General features: G+C 43.4%; 2 protein-coding genes across 4 annotated transcripts; one reads left to right on the top strand and one right to left on the bottom strand.

Annotated features, from left to right (window-relative positions):
• Positions 1–5885: 5885 nt before the first annotated feature.
• mrpl38 (mitochondrial ribosomal protein L38) lies at positions 5886–18583 on the bottom strand. The gene is made up of 9 exons (XM_042086802.1): positions 18446–18583; positions 18001–18189; positions 17697–17828; positions 8993–9195; positions 8674–8746; positions 8328–8373; positions 7700–7858; positions 7252–7388; positions 5886–6108 (listed from the first exon to the last, which is right to left on the bottom strand). Exons 1-9 carry the CDS (start codon positions 18534–18536, stop codon positions 5969–5971), a joined length of 1170 nt encoding a protein of 389 aa, XP_041942736.1. The 5' UTR covers positions 18537–18583; the 3' UTR covers positions 5886–5968.
• Positions 17995–24169, top strand: trim65 (tripartite motif containing 65). 3 transcript variants are annotated; one of them, XM_042086768.1, is made up of 7 exons: positions 17995–18114; positions 19278–19722; positions 19978–20073; positions 21075–21305; positions 21936–22104; positions 22601–22690; positions 22876–24169. In XM_042086768.1, the coding sequence occupies exons 2-7, from the start codon at positions 19303–19305 to the stop codon at positions 23415–23417; spliced, it is 1548 nt and encodes a 515-aa protein (XP_041942702.1). In that variant the 5' UTR covers positions 17995–18114; positions 19278–19302; the 3' UTR covers positions 23418–24169. The 3 variants fall into 3 exon arrangements, with proteins under 3 accessions (XP_041942702.1, XP_041942700.1, XP_041942703.1); XM_042086766.1 differs by lacking the exon at positions 17995–18114 and adding an exon at positions 18557–18695; XM_042086769.1 differs by lacking the exon at positions 17995–18114 and adding an exon at positions 18728–18895.
• The last annotated feature ends 16 nt before the right edge of the window (positions 24170–24185 follow it).

Genomic DNA, 24185 nt, shown 5'->3' with positions numbered 1-24185 from the left:
TGTTCTAAATATTGATGTCAAAAGTTTATTTGGCAGCCATAGTGACCTAAGGTCATAACAGAGCACATGGCTGTAAAGCAAGATGACTTGTGAGATCAAGAATAGTAAGGAAATCTACTCTTTATTCTTTGTGTTGGCATGTGTCTTCTTACGTGTCATTATCATGAGTTGTAGTTTTGTGTATTTAAATAATTATAATGCATTTGTATCAGTTTTATATATTAAATTTGGTGTGTATTGTAGCTAGCTAGCTGCTAGTGTTTTTGTTTTGTTTCTTTGCAAAATGGGGAAAATGTCATCACCAGATTGTCTCAGACAAGTTGATGAAGTTACAATGTCTTCATGTCATGAAGCTATTCCTCACAAAGAACAGATAAGTTGGTACATACCAATTACTCATATTTGAAACCTTATTTTACAAAATTCCAAAAGATCTGGAGAAAGTGAGAGAACTACTTATGGATCTACATCACTGACACTGTCATCAGGTGACACAGATGTCTTTGTGTGCCTATTATACACAATTGTTCTGGCTCATCCGCAACTCAGGAGTGAAAAGATCAATATTACCACTTCATGATATCTGCATAGCACTGGGAGACGAGCTGACACAGTGTCTCCCAGCACTACATGTGCTGACTGGGTGCGATACAACCAGCAAAATATCAACCAAACTTGCAGCTCTGAACACTGTCCACAAACCAGACAACTCTTCTGATTCTCAACGTCAACTGTCCACAGCTAACAGAGTGCAACACAAATGGCAGAAACATTCTCGGTTAAATGTCCATCAACGGACATGGAGACATGTGACGACCTGCGCATTGCTGCGTTCGATAGTAAATGCCCTTAAGATGGACTTTGAGAGGGCCACTTGCACCTCAACTAATGCAAGAAAACAAAGAGCCTATTCAACAGCAGCTTTGGGTCCAAACACCATTTACAGACAACACCTTGATCTTACATGCAGATGCTTATGGTTTTGATAGAAAGGGCAGTTTATTAGTCCCTGAGATTGTAATATCAAAACCTAAAGGTTTACCAGATCCCATAAACCTGTTGTTTTGTATTTTTCATTTTAACGTTCCAATAATAATAGCAAGGTTGGATATAAACTTAGTTTTTGTCCCCAGGCAACATTGTACCATGCGGAATGAAAATCAATATTTTACAGATGCGGAATGAAAATCAATATTTTACAGATATGAAGTTATAAGGTTAATAATACAAATTATCATAGGAAATCATCAAAATAACTGTAATGTACTAGTTAAAAGCTCCATAAATCTCCCCAAACATTCTCCGGTACAGTATAAATACACACACAACCACACACACATATCCATGAGTTTGTACACTTACACCCATGCATACTCATGTATGCGTACTGATGCACACTCATGCAAGTTACCTGCAACTGACTTTCTAAAAGTTTAGTAAGCAATTTGTCTCAAAAGAGAAACAGGGGGTAGGACTATAGAGGGATCAGTCAGGCCTCAAACTTGGGGGTACAGGGTAGCAAGTCTGCAGCTTCACTGCAACATCAAAAAGTCATGGATGTTGGTATGATAGTCAGGGCACATACTCAACCATAGTGATGGCATTCTATAAAATGTCATGAAGCACATTCATGCACTTCACATATACAGGAGCTTCCCTAATTAGAATATTTGGTATGGCCATATGCAAGTCCGTTATGGTTCAATGTTGCCTCAATACCCGGTTAATGTATACCTGATAGTCACAGTTGATAAAAATAAAAGGTTCCTAGGATTAACCTTTGAAATTCCATAGAAAATGCTTGGGGTCATTTTTGACCCCACGTATGGAAAAGTGTGGTACTGACACAAAAAATGCAATTACTTCAAAAAATATACTAATTAGATACAAATCCAAATGGCCTCATGTCAAAGACAACCTATTTGAGGAATACATGGAAGATTAAACGATAACAATTTAAAATGTAGATATTCCAAAAAAACAACTGATGGGGTAATTTTTGACCCCACTTATGCATCCCTTGTTTGTATAAAATTAATTTTCCATTCAATACAGCACAAAACACAATTAAAAATATCAAACCAGAATTCGTACATATACACTACATGGTCATTGTAAACATTGTGATCACCACATAAAATCTGTACCTTCAAAAATGTATATGTACGCAAATTTAATGAGATATTGCCTCATTTGCATATTTTATTTTATTTTTTTAGGCAAAGTGTAATACAAAAAGTATTTCTCTTAATATGAAGATTGATCTGGTAGAAATGTGTGGGGATATCTATAAAGGGAAAAAAAGTCCCATTCATCTCTAGTGTGATAATAGTGTCATCTGTTGTGGTCATTTTCAGGACTTTCGTCCCGGGTAGAGATTTTGGCACACATCCCTCGTTGTTCAAAAGACTTTTCTACAAAGTATTTAAGAAATTTCAGTGGGCGCGTTCAATACTTTTTTCCTGTGTCATTCCATTTTATTACACATAACTCTACTTATGGACTTTAATGTTTGGATTTTTTATATGGGTAGATTACCTGAGTTAATACTAATGTCTGGTGAACATTTCATGCAAAAGGCCTCAGTGGAAGTACTGAAAAAATTGTTGACGAGTTCAATACTTATTTCCACCACTCTATTTAGCATTCCTTCCCTTTCGTGGGGGCGGTAACCTACATGCCAAACGTATCTATGTCATCATAAGGTAAGGAAATGACATGGTAGGGATTGAATACTGCCTTTATTAGTATAAGCATGCATGTATATATACTTTTTTGATCCCGTGAGGGAAATTTGGTCTCTGCATTTAACCCAATCGGTGAATTAGTGAAACACAAACAGCCACAGTGAACACACAGTGAGGTGAAGCACACACTAATCCTGGCGCAGTGAGCTGCCTGCTTCAACGGCGGCGCTCGGGGAGCAGTGAGGGGTTAGGTGCCTTGCTCAAGGGCACTTCAGCCGCAGCCCACTGGTCGGGGCTCGAACCGGCAACCCTCCGGTTACAAGTCCAGAGTGCTAACCAGTGGGCCGCGGGCTGCCCCTCTATCTTTTCCTTACAAAAAAGTACCCTGTAAATGTTTTGGAACGGAAAACAACAGTTCTAAGTCTCCAGCTTCCTCTTTCAACTCTACGCCTGCAAGGAAAATATAAAGGCAGTATTCGATCCCTACCCACACTTCTTGGCACCAAATCTGAACGCAGAGATATTTAGGCCAGTCGAAATGCAGGCATACCAGTGGCCATCAGACCGCTTCTCCCCTCTTTTTTCGTTATGAGAAGTTGATGCAGGGATGGATTACTGCACGGGCCTACCTACCAGGGGCCCAAGGGGTCAGGGGGCCCTGAAGCCCAAGTCTTTGCATGGAATCATTGCCTCAATATCAACAAATCAGGATGTAGGCTATGAATCTGATTGAATTTAGTATTGGCCATCCCCAAAATGCACCAGAATACAGGAAATCACATCAAACAAATAAAAAAATGTCTGGGGGAGGACCCCCAACCCCCCCCCCCCCCCCCCTCCCACATATACGACAATAAGTGGAAAGTTCATAATCCGCCCATGAGTTGATGTGGCAATTTATTAATTTATTTATTTGTGTGTGTCTAATTGTGTGTATGCACTGGACAATGCTGTTGTTACACTGTGAATTTCCCTCAAGGTGAGGAATTTCTTATCTTATTCGTCTGGTGGGTGTGTTTAGGCATCTTAGGACATGACAGTTTAGATGGTAAGCCACTGGGTGATCGGTCTTGGGATCTGAAAGAAAACATGAAAATAATGCTCTACTGTATATGGCTGAGTGCCGCAAACTACCGCAAAATATAACGAACATGACAGTGGAGCTAAAATGTAGCTGCTAAATAATAACAAATAGTGATGGCCAAGCCCTCCCATGACCTTTGCCGGAATACTTTCACTTTGACGCAGCACCCAAAAGGCATTTTGCTCTATTCTGCAAAATCCTCATTTACAGTTTTTCCTCAGTCGGTTCTGTGTCAGCCTAGCTACTCTTTAGGAAATGAGAACACCACTGTTTTATGGCCCTGCATGCTCCTCAAGACCGTGTTCACACTAACAGTTAACAGGTCTGTGCCTGTCTGTCTCACCTGACAAAATCTGGGTGCTTTGTACTGTGAACTTCGGCCCAGTTCCACACTAATTAAATGTGTTCATGTGCACATTCCTCCCCCTAGAACCACAGGAGCTTAGGTTACGGACAAGTTCTGCCTCATCCCCGTGCGTGTACAACAGTCTCAGCGCTAGTCTGGCAGATGGACAGCTTTACTTGCTGGATTCTCACAGGGGCAGCTTGTTTTTGTCAAAGCCACTCTACTCCCCAATGGAAAATCTTTTCAGGTCTGATGACTATTTTGTCATGCTTATTTAACTGCCAAAATCTAAGCAAATGTGTCAAGTTAATGTGTTCACTACAACGACCTCACAAAAGGTGGACCATATGTGCCTTACTGGTACGTGATGCTTCAGATGGGACATCACATTACATGAATCCCAAAATGTTTCATATCCCTAGAAAATACTGATTAAATGTTGATTTTCTATTGACCAATGTTTGTTCTCACTGAAAATGACACTACCACAGGCAGAAAGCTTGTCTTGCAACCTTTTGGCATGTGGCACAGTCATTTTTCGGTCAGAACATATTGGTCAAAAGAAAATCAACATTTAACCTATATTTTCAAGGGATATGAATAATTTTGGGTATATGTAATAATACACAAAGCACATGCATCATTCAATAGGCCTACGTATGGTTTTTTTATGTTAGATGTACCACAAAGCAGTATACAATATTACCATTGCTCAGTCCTGCACATTCTCCCCGCAGAAATAAATACATTTGTCTCAATCTCCTACTCTCCCCTACTCTTGCAACATTTGTGTATGTAAATGAGTGTGTGCATGTGTGTGTTTGCTTTTGTGTATGTGTGCTTTTCTGTGTGCGTGTTCTCGCTTGTGAGTGTGTGTGGGGGTAATGGGGTGTGTGAGTCCTGCATATGTGTTTTTTTAGTGTGTGTGTGTGCGCGCGTTTGTGTGTGTGTGTGTGTGTGTGTGCGTGAGTGCATGTGCGTATGCATGCATGTCTACTGTGTGTGTATATCTATGTGTGTCTCTTTATGTGTGTGTGTGAGTCCGAGTCATGACCTAAATTTAGAGACTCGTGACTTGACTTGGACTTGAGCACTGAATGACTCAACTTTTTTTTGTAATGTCATTAGGCTATAATATTTCATTAGAATATTATTTGGTATATGATTTGAATATCTAAATTATTCTCAGTATTAATATTAGTGCAATGGAATGTTACTGCTTCATGTCATAGGCAAACATCACACATCACGCTATGTTCCTACAATAACAGACGTTAACTTTAACGCCAAATGCCTGGAGACATGAATGCCTCGAAGGTTGTGTTTTGCATTTAATAGTGACTTGACTCGGATGAGTAGTGGACTCGACTCGGACTTGACTTGGAATTTTTTTAAATGACTTGGACTTGACTCGGACTTGAGGCATAGTGACTTGACTACAACACTGGTGTGTGCATGTCTACTGTGTGTGTACGTCTTTGTGTGTCTCTTTATATGTGTGTGTGTGTGTGTGTGTGTGTGTTTGTATGGGTGTGTCATCCGTGTTGGGCTACATGCTCACCAAGTTGCGTGCAGCCCCATCTTTCAGTGTCCCGGGAATCATTGACACAAAATTACTGAAGGAAAAAAGAAAAATCCAGAAAAAAAAAAAACCGAAATCTAAACCTACATGACCGCTGCGCTAACGCCGGTCATGATAAGGGGTTGTGTTTGTCAACAAAGAACCAGCTCCTGAATGACAAGTACCAGGGAACCACGAGGTCTTTGGTTCTTTTCAACGTCAATAAGAATTTATTAGACAAAACAAAAGGCTGTGGGGGTTGCAGCACAGGCATTCTGGGTAATGTTGTATTAGTATCTGTTGCCATAGGTGTGTTCCTTCCCGTCGCGGTAGCGGTCCAGGTAGCGCAGGGGTTGGCGGTGGGGGAACTTCCTCTGGGGGGGATGGTAAACAGGCGGGCGCTCGTACTCAAACACGGGCTCCTTCATGTCTGGGGGCAGAAGCAGAGCAATGAGGCAAGATCTAATTCTTGGAAGCTATTCTGTCTCTTGGTGTTAAAGAGTGAATACATGCTTTGTTCAACATTTTATTTCTGGGAGAAATGCTAATTGGCTTCTAATGGCAGTCTGTCCAAAACAACATTCCCTGCATTCTTAGCAACATGACAGTGTTCCATTAGACACAAAGTGGATAACCCCAACTGACCTCAGATGACCGATCCCTAGCCCTATGATCTACTTATCTACTCCACACGCTGTCAGAGGGCTAAGTCTACCATTAAGGATGCCAGCCATCCAGCTCCCTCCCTCTTCTCTCTGCTTCCCTCTGGCAAGCGCTACCGGAGCATTAGCACCCACACCACACCATTCAGAGACAGTTTTCCACAAGCTGTCAGAATTCTAAATGTACATGTCCATGAGGTTTTACTTATGCTTGGCATGCAAGTATAGTGGTTTAGTGTGTGCATATGTGTATGTGTGTATGTGTGTATACGTATATGGCTGTATAATGTGTGCATGTATGGATAGTTTGGCTATGTGTGGTACTGTACAGTCCTTCAACTCCCATTATTTAAGGCCCCCTCTACTGCCCCCCCTGTGTTTATTTACCCCTCCTTGCACTACTGCCCCCCTGTGTTTATTTACCCCTCCTTGCACTACTGCAACTGTGGCACAAGAATTTGGCTATATTGCAAAGTACAATATATCTAAAAGGCTATCTAAAAGTGATAGCCTAAGGATATCTACAAGTGTTCCGAGGTTGTGCGACTGGTGTGACTACCTGTCTCCTCCAGTTTCTACTAGTCAGTTTACAGGATGCTTGAACAGAAATGCTTAAGAGGGCTAGAGAGATCCAGAGATATCTGCACATCTACCCTCTCCTCTGCAGCCACAGGGAGTCATCTACCAGTGAAAGCTCTTCACTGCAATGCCAGTTATAGATAGCTTGAGCCTACTGCACGTTAGCCTCATATTTTATGTCTCAATTAGTCAATTTCTCTCCACAAAATTAACCAAAAGTCACCATTCAACAGGTTATTGTTCAGCATTGCTGGGGGACCAGCACAAGTGGCGAGGTTTTAGACTTGCGAGAAACACTGTTGATGACCTGCGATTAGAGGCCAAGCACTTACTGAGCAGCGTGTGGAAGGTGCTGGTCACCGACTCGTCCCACTGGCTCTGGAAGAAGGCCAGCGAGGCCGGTGTCAGCACATCCTGGTACTTGCGGTAGAACTCGACAGTCTGAAAGGTGCGCTCCTTCAGACTGTAGCTGGTTAGGGAGGAACGTAGGTGTGTCGTCAGGGACCTCAGGTAGACTCACACAGATAACAGGGTATTATAAGATCTAATCAAACACTGTAAACACTTGTTTTTGTGTATGTGGCTCTGACGTGAGCGTCCTTGAATAAAATCTTTACAGCATGCAATTCACTAAAATTATTTAATTTGATTGGATTGGATAGTCTTTAATCCTTGGGTGGGGTGGAGTTCGTAAGCTTTAATATGTATCTTTGTATCTAAAAACAAGGTAAACAACTCTTAAAGATGGAGTTTTGATGTCTGTTTTGGACTCCAGCTCACCATGACGACAGCCTGAAGTCTTCAGAGTAGTCCACTGCAGCGTCCTGCTTGAACAGAATGAAGATGAATCTGTGGAAGCCCGTGCCCTTCGCTGGGAAGGGCGGCAGGTAATGACATACTTCCTGTCCGGATGCCACTGCACTTCCTGGGATATTCCCACTGATGGAGAGAAAGAGGAGAGTGCAGGAGCAACATTTAATAACAGAGTTCAGAATTTTGGAATGTAACAAACACTAAATCTGAGTGAGGTAACAAACAGACCAACAGCCAAATCTCTCAACGTATCTCTGACGTCTTATTTAACTGTTTACAATCCAGGGACGTGAACGTGTCAAAGGTACAAAGGGAGGGAAAAACCCTCTTCTGAGCTAAACTTCCTCTTCCCCCCTCACAGACTGGACTTTCCAGACGAGAGCCTTCATGAGGAACCAATTTACTTTCTAGTTCATTGGATCCCACACACACACACACACACACACACACCATCCGGCCCAACAAAGCTGCTGAGTTGCACTCACACATATACACTGTGGGATAATAAATTGAACTTGACACTATTGCACTTGGTTGTGCAATACACAGACAGACAGACAGACACAAGCGCAGGCTACTGGCCAGTAACACTCACACCAGCCAGTGAACGTACTCCTGGTCCCCATCCTGCAGATGTTCATCTGTGGGATCAGAAAGGGGAAAAAAGACTGACTGAGGTCCCCTAGGTACTGTATAGAATATATTTATAATTAGGTCACAAAGGCCTGGCAGCTCATCAATTCTACCTCGGATCTGCCTTAACACATACTGCCCCCTTGTGGCCAAGTCAGAAGTGCACTAAAATAAATCAGGTTTGGGAAGATTTTTTGTGATCAATCCACCACAGCACACATTTCTCCTGCGTCTGAGTTGACATGAGAAGCATGCATGACAGGGATGGGGGTGTGTGTATAGTGTGTGTGTCCTTCTCTGGGTAGTACCTGGACAAGTGAGTAGTAGTGTCCACAGCGAGCCCTCTTCTGCCTCAAAAGTGACCTTGGGAGGGGCACCAGCCTATTATAGAAAGGCGAGAGAGATTCATCAAGGTTGGAGTTCATCTGGCTGATAAAAGTTGTTACTACAATGATACATAATGGATTATAGCATAAAAAACAATAATAATGAAAATGTAAAACGTATGCCAATACTCCACAAAGAAGTAAGAAGTAAATTAAAAATAGAATTGTCTAATTGCCCCAATGAATGGTCACCATTTTAGACACAGAAAGCTCTTCAGCACCATGTCTACGCCTATCTTACCACTGACGCTGGTAACTGGTTGCCATAGTGCACAGAAGTGCTGGCATCCTCGCCGTAGCTCACACGCATCATCACTCGTGGCACGAAGAAGGCCATGGGGAAGAGGTCCCGGTAGATTCCGTAGTGTTCCGCCAGCCTCTGGATGTGATAAGGCCCGTTGGTTCTCTCCCATTCCTCCTTCACACGGTCCAGAGGGATCTGAACTGAAAACACACACACACACACACACACACACACACACACACACACACACACACACACAGACACAGACACAGAGAAACAGACACACACACAGACACACTTAATTAGATTTGAAACATTATTAATTCATTACATCTAATCATTCAGTATTCAGTATAAATATCTGATGGTGCACATCACTTTTAAGCTATGTGCAAACAAAAATGGGTCATAAAATACTTGGCAGCGCGCCGAAGTAAAGTCCATCTATGAGAAATCAGTATGTAGTTTAGAGTCCCAAATTCCCCATGGAAGATTCTACGTACAGTTTAGTGTCCCAAAATCCCTATACAAGTGTCCTTAATTATGAACCAGTTAAACAATCTGTTTAACATGTGGTTTATAACAATTAATGTGCGTGTGACAAGTTTGCTGCTCAAAAAGTCATTTCATAAGTCATTTTGCTGCAAATGTGCATTATTCTAAGCTAACAAAGGGCAGGACGACCCTGTTCCCAGGAGGCTCCCTTCTCCTGGGGTCTGCTGCTGCAGACAAAAGCTTGGATCGAGGGTTTGATTTTCAATGGATCGCAGCATTGGAGCTGCTCAGCCACGTACGAAACCCTGACCCAGAATCAGGTCGTCTACGAGTGATTTAGCACCAGGTTCTTCACGAACATGCGGTGTAGTGTCAGGAGAGGTGCGGCGCTTTTCCGGCCGCACCCCGAACCAGTCACGAACGGCTCTGCTCACCCGGACTCGAGGGCCCGGGCTACTCCAGACCAACCGAAGCACTTAGGCGCATGGGTATCGCTACGTCTGGAAGGGATTCTGACTTAGAGGCGTTCAGTCTTAGATCCCGCAGATTGTTAGCCTAGAAATCTAGACACACCCTGGTGGCAGCCAATGTAATTTGCAGCCAGGGTAGTCTAGCAACTCTCCGTTGGCTTGCGAGCTGAAAAATGAAACTTCGATCAGGCCAATCACATTGTGTATAGAGTTGGCGACGGTTCCACGTGAATTCCCTGCTACTTGAAAACAAAGAAGTTGGATGCTGCTGCTGGCGAACAGCGGTCTTTGAATCGCGACTCAAGTTAAGCTTTTTTTAAATTGGCAAAAGTTTGATCAATTAGCCAACTAGCTCCACTGGTGGGAAAATGCATGGGACTCATGAGTTGTAGCGCTATCCTATTGCGTGCAGAGGAAATTTGAAAGACCGTTTTATCCCGCCTGTCTCACGACATTCAAGCACAATTCAATCAAAAAAAAAAAAGACCCTCATCATTTGGGACACGCAGTTTTTGGAAAATAATTTGGGACACTAAACTGCATGTATACCTGAGAAACCATCCATTTAAGATTAAGGTTTGATAAGGCAGTGATTACTTGAACTGATTACTCCTCTATGAAAGTAAAGTAAATATCTTTGGTGTGCAGACAAACCAGATATTTTAGGACTTTAAATAATTTGGGATTTAGGAAAAACACTTTTCATTATTTGTCTAAGCAACAAATGGATTAATCAGGAACTAGCCACAGCCCAACAGGTGTCATAATACCAGTTTCGGCCATGGGAGGCGGTATGCGAGCAACATAACCGCCAGCCAAACTGCAATACACGTTTCTCGGTTGTTACTCTAGGGTAGACCAACTCACTTTCTGGAGGTACACTTCCCCCATCTTTTATGGAATGTATGAATTGATTTTTTGGCGGACATTACACATGGCACCTTTAATATCAGTAAAGCTTTGGGCTTCATTCTGTTCTAGAATCTTTGGTCTGCATAGCAATGTTATTGGTTACCATAGTAACTGCTAACAATGTAGCATTTCATGCTGTGCTTAACGGAGAAAGATACATTGTTTAAAGCAACAAAGTTATGCTATGTTGTAGGAATACACACTGAATGTTTTGTATTTTGTACTTGTTCACAGTTTTCACCGTATGTCTTTGAATGAGGAAAAACGTCAGTAAATGCTCAATCTTACCACAGACTCAAGGACTTTTGGCCCAAACACACACAGCCTTGACATCACATCTGCTGGGTTGCATGCCATACACACATTAGACACTTTTAATGATCTACAGGAGTCGCACTAACCATGCGGTCTAAAGGGATCTAAACTGCAGACACACACAATGGATTAAACTATGCCCTGCATTGTGCTGTTCACTCACAGGGTGACCTTTGCCAGGGAAAGTATGCTATTGAGTAGAAAACTGTTTTAAATAACAAGAACCCAGTAACACGTTCTTCCAAGAAGTGTACAAGTGTTGGAAGGACACCATGAGGAACTCTGCTGGTTTAACCTTTGTTGGTCAGGGAAAGGAAAAACATTACAAGTGAGAGACAGGACCAGCCTGATTTAGACACAAGATATCCCACATTGTTTTGTTCCCACACATTCATTAAGACAACCTTGACCATTTCATAATGCTACTTTAGCTCAAACTGAAAATGGAGCTATTCTGAAAATATAAGTTGTAACATAGGACAGCACTCTAGGACAGCAATCTGGTCACAACAAAGAAGATAACAGCTCCATTGCTATTTTTTTCCCAGAAAAGTGCGAGAGCTATGCACTCTTGTCAGAGCTGCAGATAAACTAAAAAATGATCCGTGTCATTAACAATAGCGGCAGGTTCAAACACACCTGGCTCCACTGGAAACAAATGAGCTACCTGAAGAGCCTTTCGTGCATAAGGCCTATTGCAGGCAAGCCACATCAGCCTGCGGCCTCTCTGTTCAACAAAATGACCTCTAATTACAGATGACCCACATCTGCCTGCTGCTTTTTTGTTCAACAAAATGACTTCTTATTACAGGTGAGCCATACCTTTCTGCGGCCTGTAAGATCGCTCCTGTGGGGGTGAGCACAGAGATTGATTCCCTAGAGCAGAGGTCGGCAACCTTTTTGACCAAAAAGGCCACAACAATATTTAAGCCCTTTAAATACAAACGGTCTTCAGCCTTTTGGTCTGAATTAGCTTATTTACAAGCCCGATTTTCATTAAAACTGACGGAATGTAGCGAGAGAAAAGTACTGACTTTAACTTACACAATGTTGCATGACATGGTATTTGGTCTGCATAGATTATCTGCGCTCTCAGAATGATCTACTTTCAAGACGTCTTCAACATTACATTTCGCGTGTCAAGGCAAATCTTCGTCCAAGCATTTAACTGATTATTAAATTGATCTGTTTTACTCCACGACTTTTTAGGAAGTTTGACACCATTGCTTGCTTGTCCACTCAAGACACAGCATAGTTAAAGGGACACAAGGATATGACATAGCCTATGACGCTTGAAATAAACATGTTTTTTACACATTTTATAAGGCAATGTAGCCTAGAAATCTAGACGCACCCTAGCGGCGGCAAATTAATTTGCTCAGCCTGTACGTCTAGTAGCAAACCATAGGGATTTCTATTGGCTGACGCTGTGGACGTCATCCAATCACAGCGCTCTATTTTGTTAGAGAGTCTTAAGGCGGGCTTGACAGGATGACGACAGTCCTGCGACGGTGAACAAGTAAGGTGGCTATGGCGAACGAAGAGCGGTTGTTTGAATCGGCGTTGGCGTCAACTTTGGAGGAGTTGGACTTGTGCTTTTCTTTGAAAGTTGAGTGCACTTAAGTCAACAAGACATTCAGGTTTTAAATGTAATGTAATATAATGTAATGTGTGATAGCAATTCTATAAACATATATAATTTGCTTCAAAAAGCACACAAGTCATTTTGTAAATATAAACATCAATATGTAGAATTTAGGGCCAATGTTGGACCTATGTCTGATATACAGTAGGTAAACAAGTTTGCTTGTAGTGGTTATGTTGTACAGTTGTTTTAAGTAAATTATTGGCTTGTGAGAGAGCTCCCTCTAGAGGGCAATGCTGGAGAATTTCTATAACATTTTGGGTGGTCTGAAAGCACAATCTTAAAGGTGCAGTCAGGGATTGTGCAGGAAGTCACATTTGTTTGTTTGTGTTTATGTTTATATTGTATGTTATTATTAAATGTTTTAGAGCCATTTTTGTGCAAAAAAAAAGCCATACATTATATTTTAACCAAGGACCAAACGAAGCACGGCAGAGAGGTGGCTCACTCCTAACTTCAGTATTCCCAGAGAAATTCCACACATTGTTAAAAACAAAAAAAAAAAAACAGTGACAGAATAGGCAGCTAGCAGTTGTGAGGAGTTGATGACAAAAAATGTATGGGCTTGAAATTGCGTAAAATCCTTGACTGCAACTTTAACTGATGTATGGTCTTGTGGGGGCCAACATTCTTCTCTGGGGGTCAGGTCACAGCCTCAGCCTTTAGCCCAAGGTCATACTCCAACTCAAGGTGGCACACTCTGGCTCTTTCCAAAACTAGTTACTTCGGCCTTCCGAAACCAATCACTGTTACGTGGTAGTGTACTATAAACCCTTCAACACCAAGTGAACACAATGCACTTAAGTCATTCCTTTCGAAGAAGGATGTATTTGCCATTTTGCTCTGGCCACGTCATCCTGCTCTTTGTTCTGATTGGTCTTAGCGCTGGCCTTTTGCATGCCTAGGCAGTTTGAAAGACAATTCTCTGCCCACCCCTTGGATTAAGCGTGGTGAATGGGTCGATTCCAGACTATACATTTCAATGATACAGGATGGCCCGCCAGGCTAAAGGCAATGGCTACAGGCTACATATTTTCACAAGTTAATAACGTAAGGATGTATTAAAGCTTTTTAAACACTGATGTACAAATATTTTAATCTTATCATGTTATTTTGTAAGAAATTGTAAAAAATATTGTATTAATTTCTTTTTTTAAACCAAGCCAGAGAGACAAGAGAGGGGTGTACTGCGGGTTGCCGATCCCTGCACTAGAGGAAGCACAAGTGTAGAGATCTCTGTGAATGGCTGTCCACCCAACTGTAGACTTTGTCATTCCCGCTCTGCATCTAAAGCCATCCTTAACACCAAAAGACTTTGATAAGATTTGGGAAAGATTCTTGAAAGATTGCAGTCTTTTGAGTAAAGCTTGAAGGGGGGTGCATTAGTTACAAGACTCCAGTCTTTTAATAATCTTTCCCAAATCATGAACTTTCTCTCAGATTGATATCTTCAGGGATTGTAAGCCACATGGAATGAAGACACAATGCCAATACAAAATTAGCCTGCAAAACTCTCCCACAATCTCTCACCCCAGTCATCTAACCACTTGGGCCTCCTCAAACTCACATTCCACTGTAGAGCCCTGGAGTCGTGTGCCCAACAATGAGATCTGTCCCTTTAATCTCCTTAAGATACAAATAGCATGTTTAGGGTCATAGTTCTTAACCAGCGCTTTTGTTTATATAAACACTACATTTACAGTAATACTAACAGTTTAGATACAAGGTAAACAGAGTAGTCTTTAGACGCTTTTTGAAGATCCCAAACAACATCTTGACTGTGAACTCTTAGTGCTGACATCTGCAGAACAAGACATTCAGGTTTTAAATGTCATGTAATATAATGTAATGTGTGATAGCAATTCTATAAACATATATAATTTGCTTCAAAAAGCACACAAGCCATTTTGTAAATATAAACATCAATATGTAGAATTTAGGGCCAATGTTGGACCTATGTCTGATATACAGTAGGTAAACAAGTTTGCTTGTAGTGGTTATGTTGTACAGTTGTTTTAAGTAAATTATTGGCTTGTGAGAGCGCTCCCTCTAGAGGGCAATGCTGGAGAATTTCTATAACATTTTGGGTGGTCTGAAAGCACAATCTTAAAGGTGCAGTCAGGGATTGTGCAGGAAGTCACATTTGTTTGTTTGTGTTTATGTTTATATTGTATGTTATTATTAAATGTTTTAGAGGCATTTTTGTGCAAAAAAAAAGCCATACATTATATTTTAACCAAGGACCAAACGAAGCACGGCAGAGAGGTGGCTCACTCCTAACTTCAGTATTCCCAGAGAAATTCCACACATTGTTAAAAAAAAAACAGTGACAGAATAGGCAGCTAGCAGTTGTGAGGAGTTGATGACAAAAAATGTATGGGCTTGAAATTGCGTAAAATCCTTGACTGCAACTTTAACTGATGTATGGTCTTGTGGGGGCCAACATTCTTCTCTGGGGGTCAGGTCACAGCCTCAGCCTTTAGCCCAAGGTCATACTCCAACTCAAGGTGGCACACTCTGGCTCTTTCCAAAACTAGTTACTTCGGCCTTCCGAAACCAATCACTGTTACGTGGTAGTGTACTATAAACCCTTCAACACCAAGTGAACACCGATGCCTACTTGTTGAGGGTGTGTGTCAATTATTACAGCAGTCATGGGATACGTGTCATACAGACATTAGTTCGAGTCATAACCTGTTTCCATTTGGGAGAGTAAAGTTCGTCCCGAAGTAACCAAGGGGAATTTAATTTAATTTGCAATTTAATTTCACTTATAGAACGCCAAAACATTACACGTCTCATGGCGCTTTACAGAGTGTTAAACATTCAGAGATGGCCCATGAGTAACAGGGGCGAGGAAAAACTCCCTAGAATTGGAGATACATGTAGGAAGAAACCTCGAGCAGATCCACAACTCAAGGGCCTGAGTTAGTTAGGTTAGTTAGGTGTAGAGAATAGAACATGGTGTTTAAGGCCACCTGAGGTGCATGTTACAAAGAGGTGGGATGGTTACATATCCAGTATGATAATGCATGAATCCTATTTAGTGTCAGAAAGTTCAAACAGTCCAGTGTAGGGAATGAATTGTCCAGGGCGATTAGGAGTTGTCATAGGGCAGGTAGTGGGTCGCAACGCTGCAGGGGCCAGGAATCAGGGCAAGTGGACAGCATCAGTAGAAGTATAGTATAGTAGATATCCTCTGTGTATCTGTGTCTCTGCATTTACCCCAATCCGTGAATTAGTGACACACTCAGCACACAGTGAACACACAGTGAGGTGAAGCACACACTAATCCCGATGTAGTGAGCTGCCTGCTACAGCGGCGCTCGGGGAGCAGTGAGGGGTTAGGTGCCTTGCTCAAGGGCACTTCTGCCGTGGATGTGGGCATGGGAGAGCAGTGCTCAACCACTTCCCCTGCCCACATTTTTCCTGCTGGTTGGGGATCAAACCGGCAACTCTTCGGTTACAAGCCTGAAGCCCTAACCAGTAGACCACGGCTGCCCTAACAGGCGATGATAAAACTTCAGTGGGTAGGGGTAGGGACTCGTTTTGGAAAGGGCCTCTGACTGGCAGTACTCCTATAACCTCAGGATCACAGCACACTTTTAACCACAGCTTGACTGAAAGGCAAAACTTAGGCGGGGATCACATTAGACTGCGGCAAGCGGCAGGTTTCCTATTGTTCTCTATGGTTCGGCAGCAGAACGGTGGCAACGTTGACGTAACGCTAGGGTTGAGCAAGCTGAGCGTTGAACTTGGTTCAACCAAAGTCCTTTTAGGCAAGTCCCTCCACTCGGCGGCCATATTGCAATGCTTTTTGGGCACTTATCGGGCATCCTCTTCGGCAGAAATGCGCGTGAGCAAGGCTTCACGACACCAATCTTGCTCCAGCTGCGAGTTCACAACACATGATTGGCACGATGTCTTCACAACACACCATATGATTGGCTCAATGTATTCACATGTCGACGTTTTGCCGAGGAAGGGGGTGTGATATGTGTAGACAACGGCCATACTGCCATTACAAACTAGCCCTTTTTTGAGTGCTGTGTCACCTCATTAGAAAGTCTCTGGTTCAACTTTCAAAGCGCAATGCGAGCGTATTCAATTGACAAACTGCTTGTGTTGCTTAGGAACAAGATAAAACTTATTATGGTCTGACCATTGCGTTGCGTTACATTCGCCGCTGGCTAATGTGATCCCCCGCCTTAGTCTCCTATATGGGGTGTGTCCACGTGATGCAAAAACAAAAGTCGAAGGTCAACCATTTTGTCTGTCTGACATTACAGTCAGGTCAGGATGAATTTAGCATAATGCAACATGCAGAAGTAGTGTGAGGTCTGTGTGTTTGTAAAATAACAGAGTAACCCATGTACAAATGTTAGAGTGAGTGTTTAATGTGGAATAATCTGTGTAATTCCCCATTTAGAGCATCCTCATGATTTACCTCCTATGTTAGTGTTTTCTGTTATCACAGTGTTTTGATATGTGTCCCAATGTGTTTTTTTTTCTGGTGTGTTTTAGGGTCTTGCCTACCCCTCTGTCTACTTCCTGTGAATATAAACCTGTGCAGGTCCATTACCTGTATCAGTGTTTGAATTCTCTATTATTATGGGTATGGTATTATAATAAACGATTAAGAGTCAAATAAATAATCTGACTCTGAGATAATGTTAATATGGATTACTGAGCTATTAGATAAAAAAAAAAGAATAAGATATTATCTGCCACCTTGTCTGAGGCTAAAACTGGTGTGGTGATAGTAATACACCACTGACGCTGTCAGTGTGTGTGTGTGTGTGTGTGTGTGTGTGTGTGTGTAAATGAGGAGTCTAAGCGCTCCTGTTAGGAGTAGGACACATACATGTGCGCAGGCGTGTAGCTCTCTCCAACTCGGGGTTGCGTCTGTTCTCTTCCATCACTCGGTTTCTCTCCCTTACCTCCTGCAGACGTGATGGCCGTCTGAAAGGTAGACCTATGTCAACGCGCTCTACATCTGCAGGGGTCGAGGAAACATGGGTGCAAACGTCACAATGGGCGAGATTGGGTGCAAACGTCACAATGGGCGAGATTGATAACAGCTGCACATTCAGAAACAGGTGTATGTCATTTTGTTTCCAGATGACAACAAATATAATTCCTCCTTGATTTAAAATGCCAAGTCTTACCTTTGTTAGGATTTTCTGCATCTAGGTATTGCCTATACGTCTTCCACCACACTGGTTTCTTGCTCGCCTCCTGGGCTGCTCTGATGTACCGTGCATAGCTGCGATACTTCTCTAGTGAGTCAAGGTCTTTTACATCTATGTCTTCATTTGGCATAGGTCCCTGGGGAGGAACTCTCCGACATAAAGAGGCTGAAATTCCAAGATAGACACGTGCACTGTTCAGATAGCTGGTACTTTGTACTTGGCTAAAGATTAAATCTTGCTTAAGCAGGAGAAACTCTACTGGTGTTTTTCGTACCATCCCTCCTCACACCATCCACTGCTATGTAACGTTAAATTATGGCAGTGCAGGCCAGGGTCTGTCTCTGCGTGGTATCAACGCATTTGAAAAATAAGTCTCCGTAATTGACACAGACACAAAAAACTTATATATGAAAGTACATACCTGTCGTTCCAAGTCCTCTTACATTATTAACGTTGACGCATACATCTGCTGTTATCCACATTAACCTTCTCATGCTCATGGTGGTGGCCATGTTGGAATCGACTTTTTTTTTTTTTTTGGAATCGACTTACGGCAAAGACGTACGGCTGATTTGCGTAATGTTTTACGTCATTTATGGAAGCATCTGTTGGCTTGGGGGATGACACTGGAGTAACTATCAACATCAGATGTCCATCGTTCAGGGTTCCCTGTAAGTTAACATATCATCGAAAAATATGTAAAATATAGTCTATAAGCAGCTATCTCTGAGAAAAAGACAACAAAACATGCGTCCTTCTTCGTTTAATTTTACAATGGTGCTGAACAAAGCGTGCTGCTGAGGATGCCAGGCAGACATAAAAAGCTATCCAAGCTATCTAGCCCAGCTATGTTAGCTGGTAAGGTATCGAGGTAGCCACAATTTGTTTATTAACCTTGCTAATTTTCTGAAAATAAGTAACAAATAACACATGGTATCCTTTCGGCTGACTGAGCGGTCCACCGGTCAAAAACATTAACGTAACCAAACTATTTAATGTAGCTAACTGTTAGCTAGCGCTCTCCTAGCAACGTCATTGATGGGGAATTAGCTGGATTTTCATATTCTGTCAGGGGAAAAAACAACTGACCTTAATGCTAAACGTCATACTGTACATGTTTTCGAACCAGATAAAGACCTTTGTCTTTTGATTGACCATACAAATGCAATGGCCAGCTCTGTTCATTCTCTGTTCACATTATTATAAGATTGTCCGAGTGATTTGTCTTTTCTTTTGTTTTCATAACGTTACAGAACTCGATGCTTTTTTTAGAAGGGAATGGAGTCTGACAATTTGTGTTGCGCCATCTGCATTGAGAAATTTCGAGTGCCTGTTACCATCCCGTGCGGGCACACTTTCTGTCAGAAATGCATCAGTAAGCTGTGGGACACCAAGGAAGAAAAGGGCATTGTGACTCAGTGTCCGCTCTGCAACGAAGAGTTTCCGACCAGACCGGCGCTGAAGAGGAACTACTCCCTTTCGCTGCTGACTGAAGCCACGGTGTCCGTTTCCAGAGAGCTGCCCTCGGTGTCCAGGACAGACCGACCCGATCTGGAGCTGGAGCTCTGCGGTCAGCACGACAAACCTCTGGTCATCTACTGTAGGACCGAAGGGAGATGCGTGTGCTACGAATGCGCCATCACTGCCTGTAAAAACCATGAACAAGTGGTAGTGGAAGAGGAGAGGAGAAGTAGAGAGGTAATATAACCAGAAGTACTAACAACAATTAAAGAAATTAATATTTTTCAATTAATCATAATTTATCAGTAATAAACCATGCAGGCACATTAGGCATGTATTACACACCACTAGTATAAATAAAGTAATAATCATGTTGTTATATAGTTAAGACTGATGTAACACATTAGTAAAGGTTTACAATTATGTTTACTGTTTGGCAGTGGACACTGAGGAACACAATGCTAAATATATGAGGACAAATTGCTTTAACAGGCTGGCCTGAAGAAGAAGGCCGTGGAGATCAAAAAGCACATGGAGGAGACCGAGAAAAACATTGTGAAGCTCAGGGAGAACATCGCCAATGCTAAAGTGTGTGAGATGTTTCTGTGTTTGTGTGTGTGTGTGTGTGTGTGTGTGTGTTTGTGTGTGTGTGTCAGTCAGAGAGAGAGAGAGAAAGAACACCATTTAGATGTGTTGTACACACTAAGTGAGACTCTGTCATGGAAAAACAGACAGTGACTGAATCTACTAGTGTCTCTAGACCTGGTGTCAACAGAATCAAGTATTTAAACAGAATGTAAATGCACACTTGGTGAGGTGCTCACTGACGGTATACGCTCAGTTCAACAAAAGGAAAGTGTTGTGTAACTCTCAGAACTTTATATGAAAATTGCATATTAGTTTATGAACTATTGCATGTAAAGTTCTGGGTGTTCCACGACACTTTCCTTTAGTTGAACAGAATCAAGTATACCACTTACTACGCGCTGTAGAAATGACAGAAGTGTTCGTTCCCCTGGCGTGTTCCTACTGCTGCTTGCATGTTGAGTGAGGTGGAGAAACAAGAGAAGCAGGGGCGAAACTATGTGTTGGAAATGGGGGGGGGGGGGGCACTTCATCATGCCCTTAATCATGTTTCATAAGAGTTTCTTTTATCGTGATTAATTATATGATTAATTGAAGGGTTGTATTGGCCGGTTTTGATTCCATCCCCCCATATTTAATGAAGAGGAGTGATCCTCCAAGTGGCCTTTTGTTGCTGCTGTCGTTGTTGTGGTGCTGGGGTGAACAAATTAGGAGTGTTCTAACTGGCGTGTTCTTGTTGGGGTGGGTTGGAGAAACAAGGGGGCCTAACTTAAAAGGTTGGCAAAGTGCAAAGTCTGCCAACACATAAAGACTCATTAATATTTGTGGTTAAGGTCTAACACATGGTGTTAAATTAGCAAATTGATTTTTAGCCTGGTTATTAAATTAGTTTTAGTTATAATTCAGACCTTTGCTTGTCACTTTGCCTGTCAGTCAAATTACATGTAGGGCCCAAGGGAGTGTTGCTCTAACTGGTGTGTTCTGGTTGGGTTGGGATGGTTCAGGTGTCGTACCAGCAGACGGCCCAGTGGATGGACCTGCGGTTCTCTGACCTGCTGAAGGTTCTGCAGGAGAAGCAGGAGGTGACCCAGAGCTACTTGGCCCAGGAGCAGGACACGGCGCTGACCCAGGCCCAGGAGCGACTCGAGGAGCTGCAGGAGCGCTCAGAAAGACTGCAGCAGAGCCACGAGCAGATCGCAGAGGTCAACACACTACCACATAGCAGGCTCATACAGGTCAGGCTCTCTCTCTCACTGTGTCTGGTGTGTGTGTGAGATAGATGCTACAAGACAGCAAGCATGTACAGGTCAGTGTGTGTGTGAGATAGATGCTACAAGACAGCAAGCATGTACAGAGCTCATCCAGGTCAGTGTGTGTGTGTGTGTGTGTGTGTGTGTGTGGGGCTACCAGACAGCAAGCTCATTCAGGTCAGGGTGTGAATCTAACACTACCAGACCGTAAACTAATACAGGTCTCTGCGTGTGTGAGTGTAACAGCAAGCAAGTTCATACTAGTCTTTGTGTGTGTGTCTGTAACTCTACTAGACAGTAAGTTCATAAAGGTCAGACACACAGAGTGGTTTTGTATATTGTGTATATAGTTCATGTGGAGTGGTTTTGTATATTGCGTGTGTGTTCATGTGACGTGTGTATATAAGTGGGCCTGGTAGATGTACCGGTACAATTCAAACAGATCATTTTCAATGATTGACTGCACGAGTGTGACTCCCCCATCCTCCTTCAACCATGTATAATATATGACCTTGGTTTCACTTTCAATCTGGTTTTCACTGCTCTGAGCCAGTGTCTTATCATACACTCCTTCCCTTGTGTGTGTGTGTGTGTGTGTGTGTGTGTGTACCACAGGAGTCTCGACTGGTGGAGGTACCTCAGATGCAAGACGTTCCTGTGGACGTCAACGTCAATCTGCAGGACAGACTGGCAGGTGTCACCGACATCCTCACCCGAGTATCCAAACTGGTCCTGGAGGACCTGGTAAAGGCCATGGACACTGCTATCGGACAGGACAAACAAGGTGAGAGAGAGAGAGAGAGAGAGAAAAAAAAAGAGAGGGGGAGAGAGTCCTTAAGCACTAGTAACACTAAAATGGAATGTGAATAGTTTTTGTTGAGACAGTTTGTTTGAACTGACTGCCTTGTAGTTGTTCATTTTAAAGGTAGTTCTGCAGTTATGCATCTTTTTATTATGTATTACAATGACAACTATTTTGAGAAATAAGAATATTTCCAGTTGAGTGTAAACTGGTGCTCGAATGAAATGTTTGTGTTTGTGTTTTCTGCTTTACTGACATTTGTTGATTTGTTGTGCATATTCTTTAGTCTCCTAACTTTGGAAGGGTGGTGGGTTGAATAATGTGCCCTAGTGAGAGATTGAGAGAAATAAAGACCGCAGAAAGAGAATCAGAGGATGAAAAACCAGGAACAGAGAGAGAGAGAGCGAGAGAGAGAGAATGCCGCCTTGTGTCCGTGTGCCGGTTCGTTATGTAACCTCTGATGCCGCTGTGCCTGCAGGATCTCCTCAGGACAAGAAGCCTACGCTGGCCGTCGTGCCGAGCCCTGCCACCCCCTCCTACCCCGGGGGCAGGGAAGGACTGAGTGAGTGTAAGTCTCATTTCACCAGAGCTCAGTGCCTTTGTGCTTAGTTTAGAGAGAAAAAATACGCAACAGCAAAATTGACATTGAAATGACTTTAATCCCTCCGATTTTGGCGTTTTGATGTCAATCATGTTTTTATTGGGAAAGTGTCCACTCATGTGCGACCCCTAACCCCCCTCTCTTCCGCACAGATCGCTGTTCCCTGACCTTCGACCCCCGAACGGCCAACTCCCACCTGCAGCTGTCGCTTAGCAACCGCCGCGCGGAGCACCTGACAACGGGTCCGTGGCCGGTGCCGGTGGACAAGGCGCGCTTCGACCACACCTGGCAGGTGCTGTGCCACGAGGGCTTCCATCGCGGACGCCACTACTGGGAGCTGGAGGTGTCCAAGCCCTGGGCCTACCTCGGCGTCACCTACCAGGCCATCCCGCGCAAGGAGAAGGGCAAGCAGTGCATGGTGGGCATGAACGAGCTCTCCTGGAGCCTGCAGCTGGACGAGCGGCAGCTCAGCGCCTGGCACGCCGGCCGCCGGGAGACGGTCGCCGCGGCGACGCACCACCCCCCACACCAGCCGCTGCGTATCGGCATGCTGCTGGACTACGAGGCCGGCACGCTGACGTACTACGGCGAGGGGCAGGCAAGGCTGCACGCCTTCCACTGCGTCTTCACCCAGGAGCTGTTTCCGGCATGCTGGATCGGAGAGGGCGTCAGCGTCACACTCTGCCTCCCCTGACCACCTCAGGGGCCGGTGGGGCAGACCAGGAGGAAAGACGACCATGCCAGAACTGACTTTTTACACTATCGGACCCCCCTGGTTTTGGACTGAGCTGGCTTGACCAGGCCGAGACAATCGTTTCTGAAAAGCAAAACAAACGAACGTGCTTCCACGGGCCTGTGGGAAAACACTGCACAACAACAACAAAAAAGGGATCGTGTGCGTAGCATCTCTGTGAGCAGGTACAAGAAGAAGAAACATGACAAAACACAACACAAAAAAACTCATGAACACTTCTGAAGAAACACAAGACAAAAGGAAAAGGACAAAAAACAACAAAAAAATAACCTCATGACTCCTGTAGAAACCCCCTTCTGTAGATCTCCACCTCAGAGGTGCAACACCCCTGTCCATCAGCACTAGACCCCCCAGGTGTCCCCTTGTCTGCCGGGCCAACACATGAGCCTGTGGTCTGAGTGGACACAAGCCGAAGGGGAGGGGGGCAGGACAGCATTGCACATAGACAGTGACTCTACTGGAAAGGCTCTGTGAGAGCAACATACACATACACACACACACACACACGCACACAATGAGAGCCACCTCCCGTGCTATATTGTCCTCTTCCCCAGACATTCTCTCCAGACCAAACAGTGTTCTACTCAAGTAGTAACGGCACAGTACTGTTATGTTGCCTCCTGGGGAACAGAAAACATGATTCCCCTCACAGTTTGCTGGATGACAAACAAACAAATAAATGAATGAATAAACTGCTGTCTTAAAGAA

This window comes from Alosa sapidissima, chromosome 3 (assembly GCF_018492685.1).
Source record: "Alosa sapidissima isolate fAloSap1 chromosome 3, fAloSap1.pri, whole genome shotgun sequence".
NCBI classification, from domain to species: Eukaryota; Metazoa; Chordata; class Actinopteri; order Clupeiformes; family Clupeidae; genus Alosa; species Alosa sapidissima.
This window is presented reverse-complemented; position numbering and strand designations above follow the sequence as displayed.

Bases quoted from the DNA above. Each gene is read 5' to 3' on its own strand.
- mrpl38 (XM_042086802.1), bottom strand. From the start codon at position 18,536: ATGGCCACCACCATGAGCATGAGAAGGTTAATGTGGATAACAGCAGAT. The intron at 8,374-8,673 runs GTACTACCCAGA...CTGATCCCACAG, and splicing joins ACTACTACTCACTTGTCCAG to ATGAACATCTGCAGGATGGG. The intron at 7,389-7,699 runs GTGAGCTGGAGT...CTCCCTAACCAG, and splicing joins GACTTCAGGCTGTCGTCATG to CTACAGTCTGAAGGAGCGCA.
- trim65 (XM_042086768.1), top strand. From the start codon at position 19,303: ATGGAGTCTGACAATTTGTGTTGCGCCATCTGCATTGAGAAATTTCGA. The intron at 20,074-21,074 runs GTGTGTGAGATG...GGGATGGTTCAG, and splicing joins AGAACATCGCCAATGCTAAA to GTGTCGTACCAGCAGACGGC. The intron at 22,691-22,875 runs GTAAGTCTCATT...TCTTCCGCACAG, and splicing joins CAGGGAAGGACTGAGTGAGT to ATCGCTGTTCCCTGACCTTC.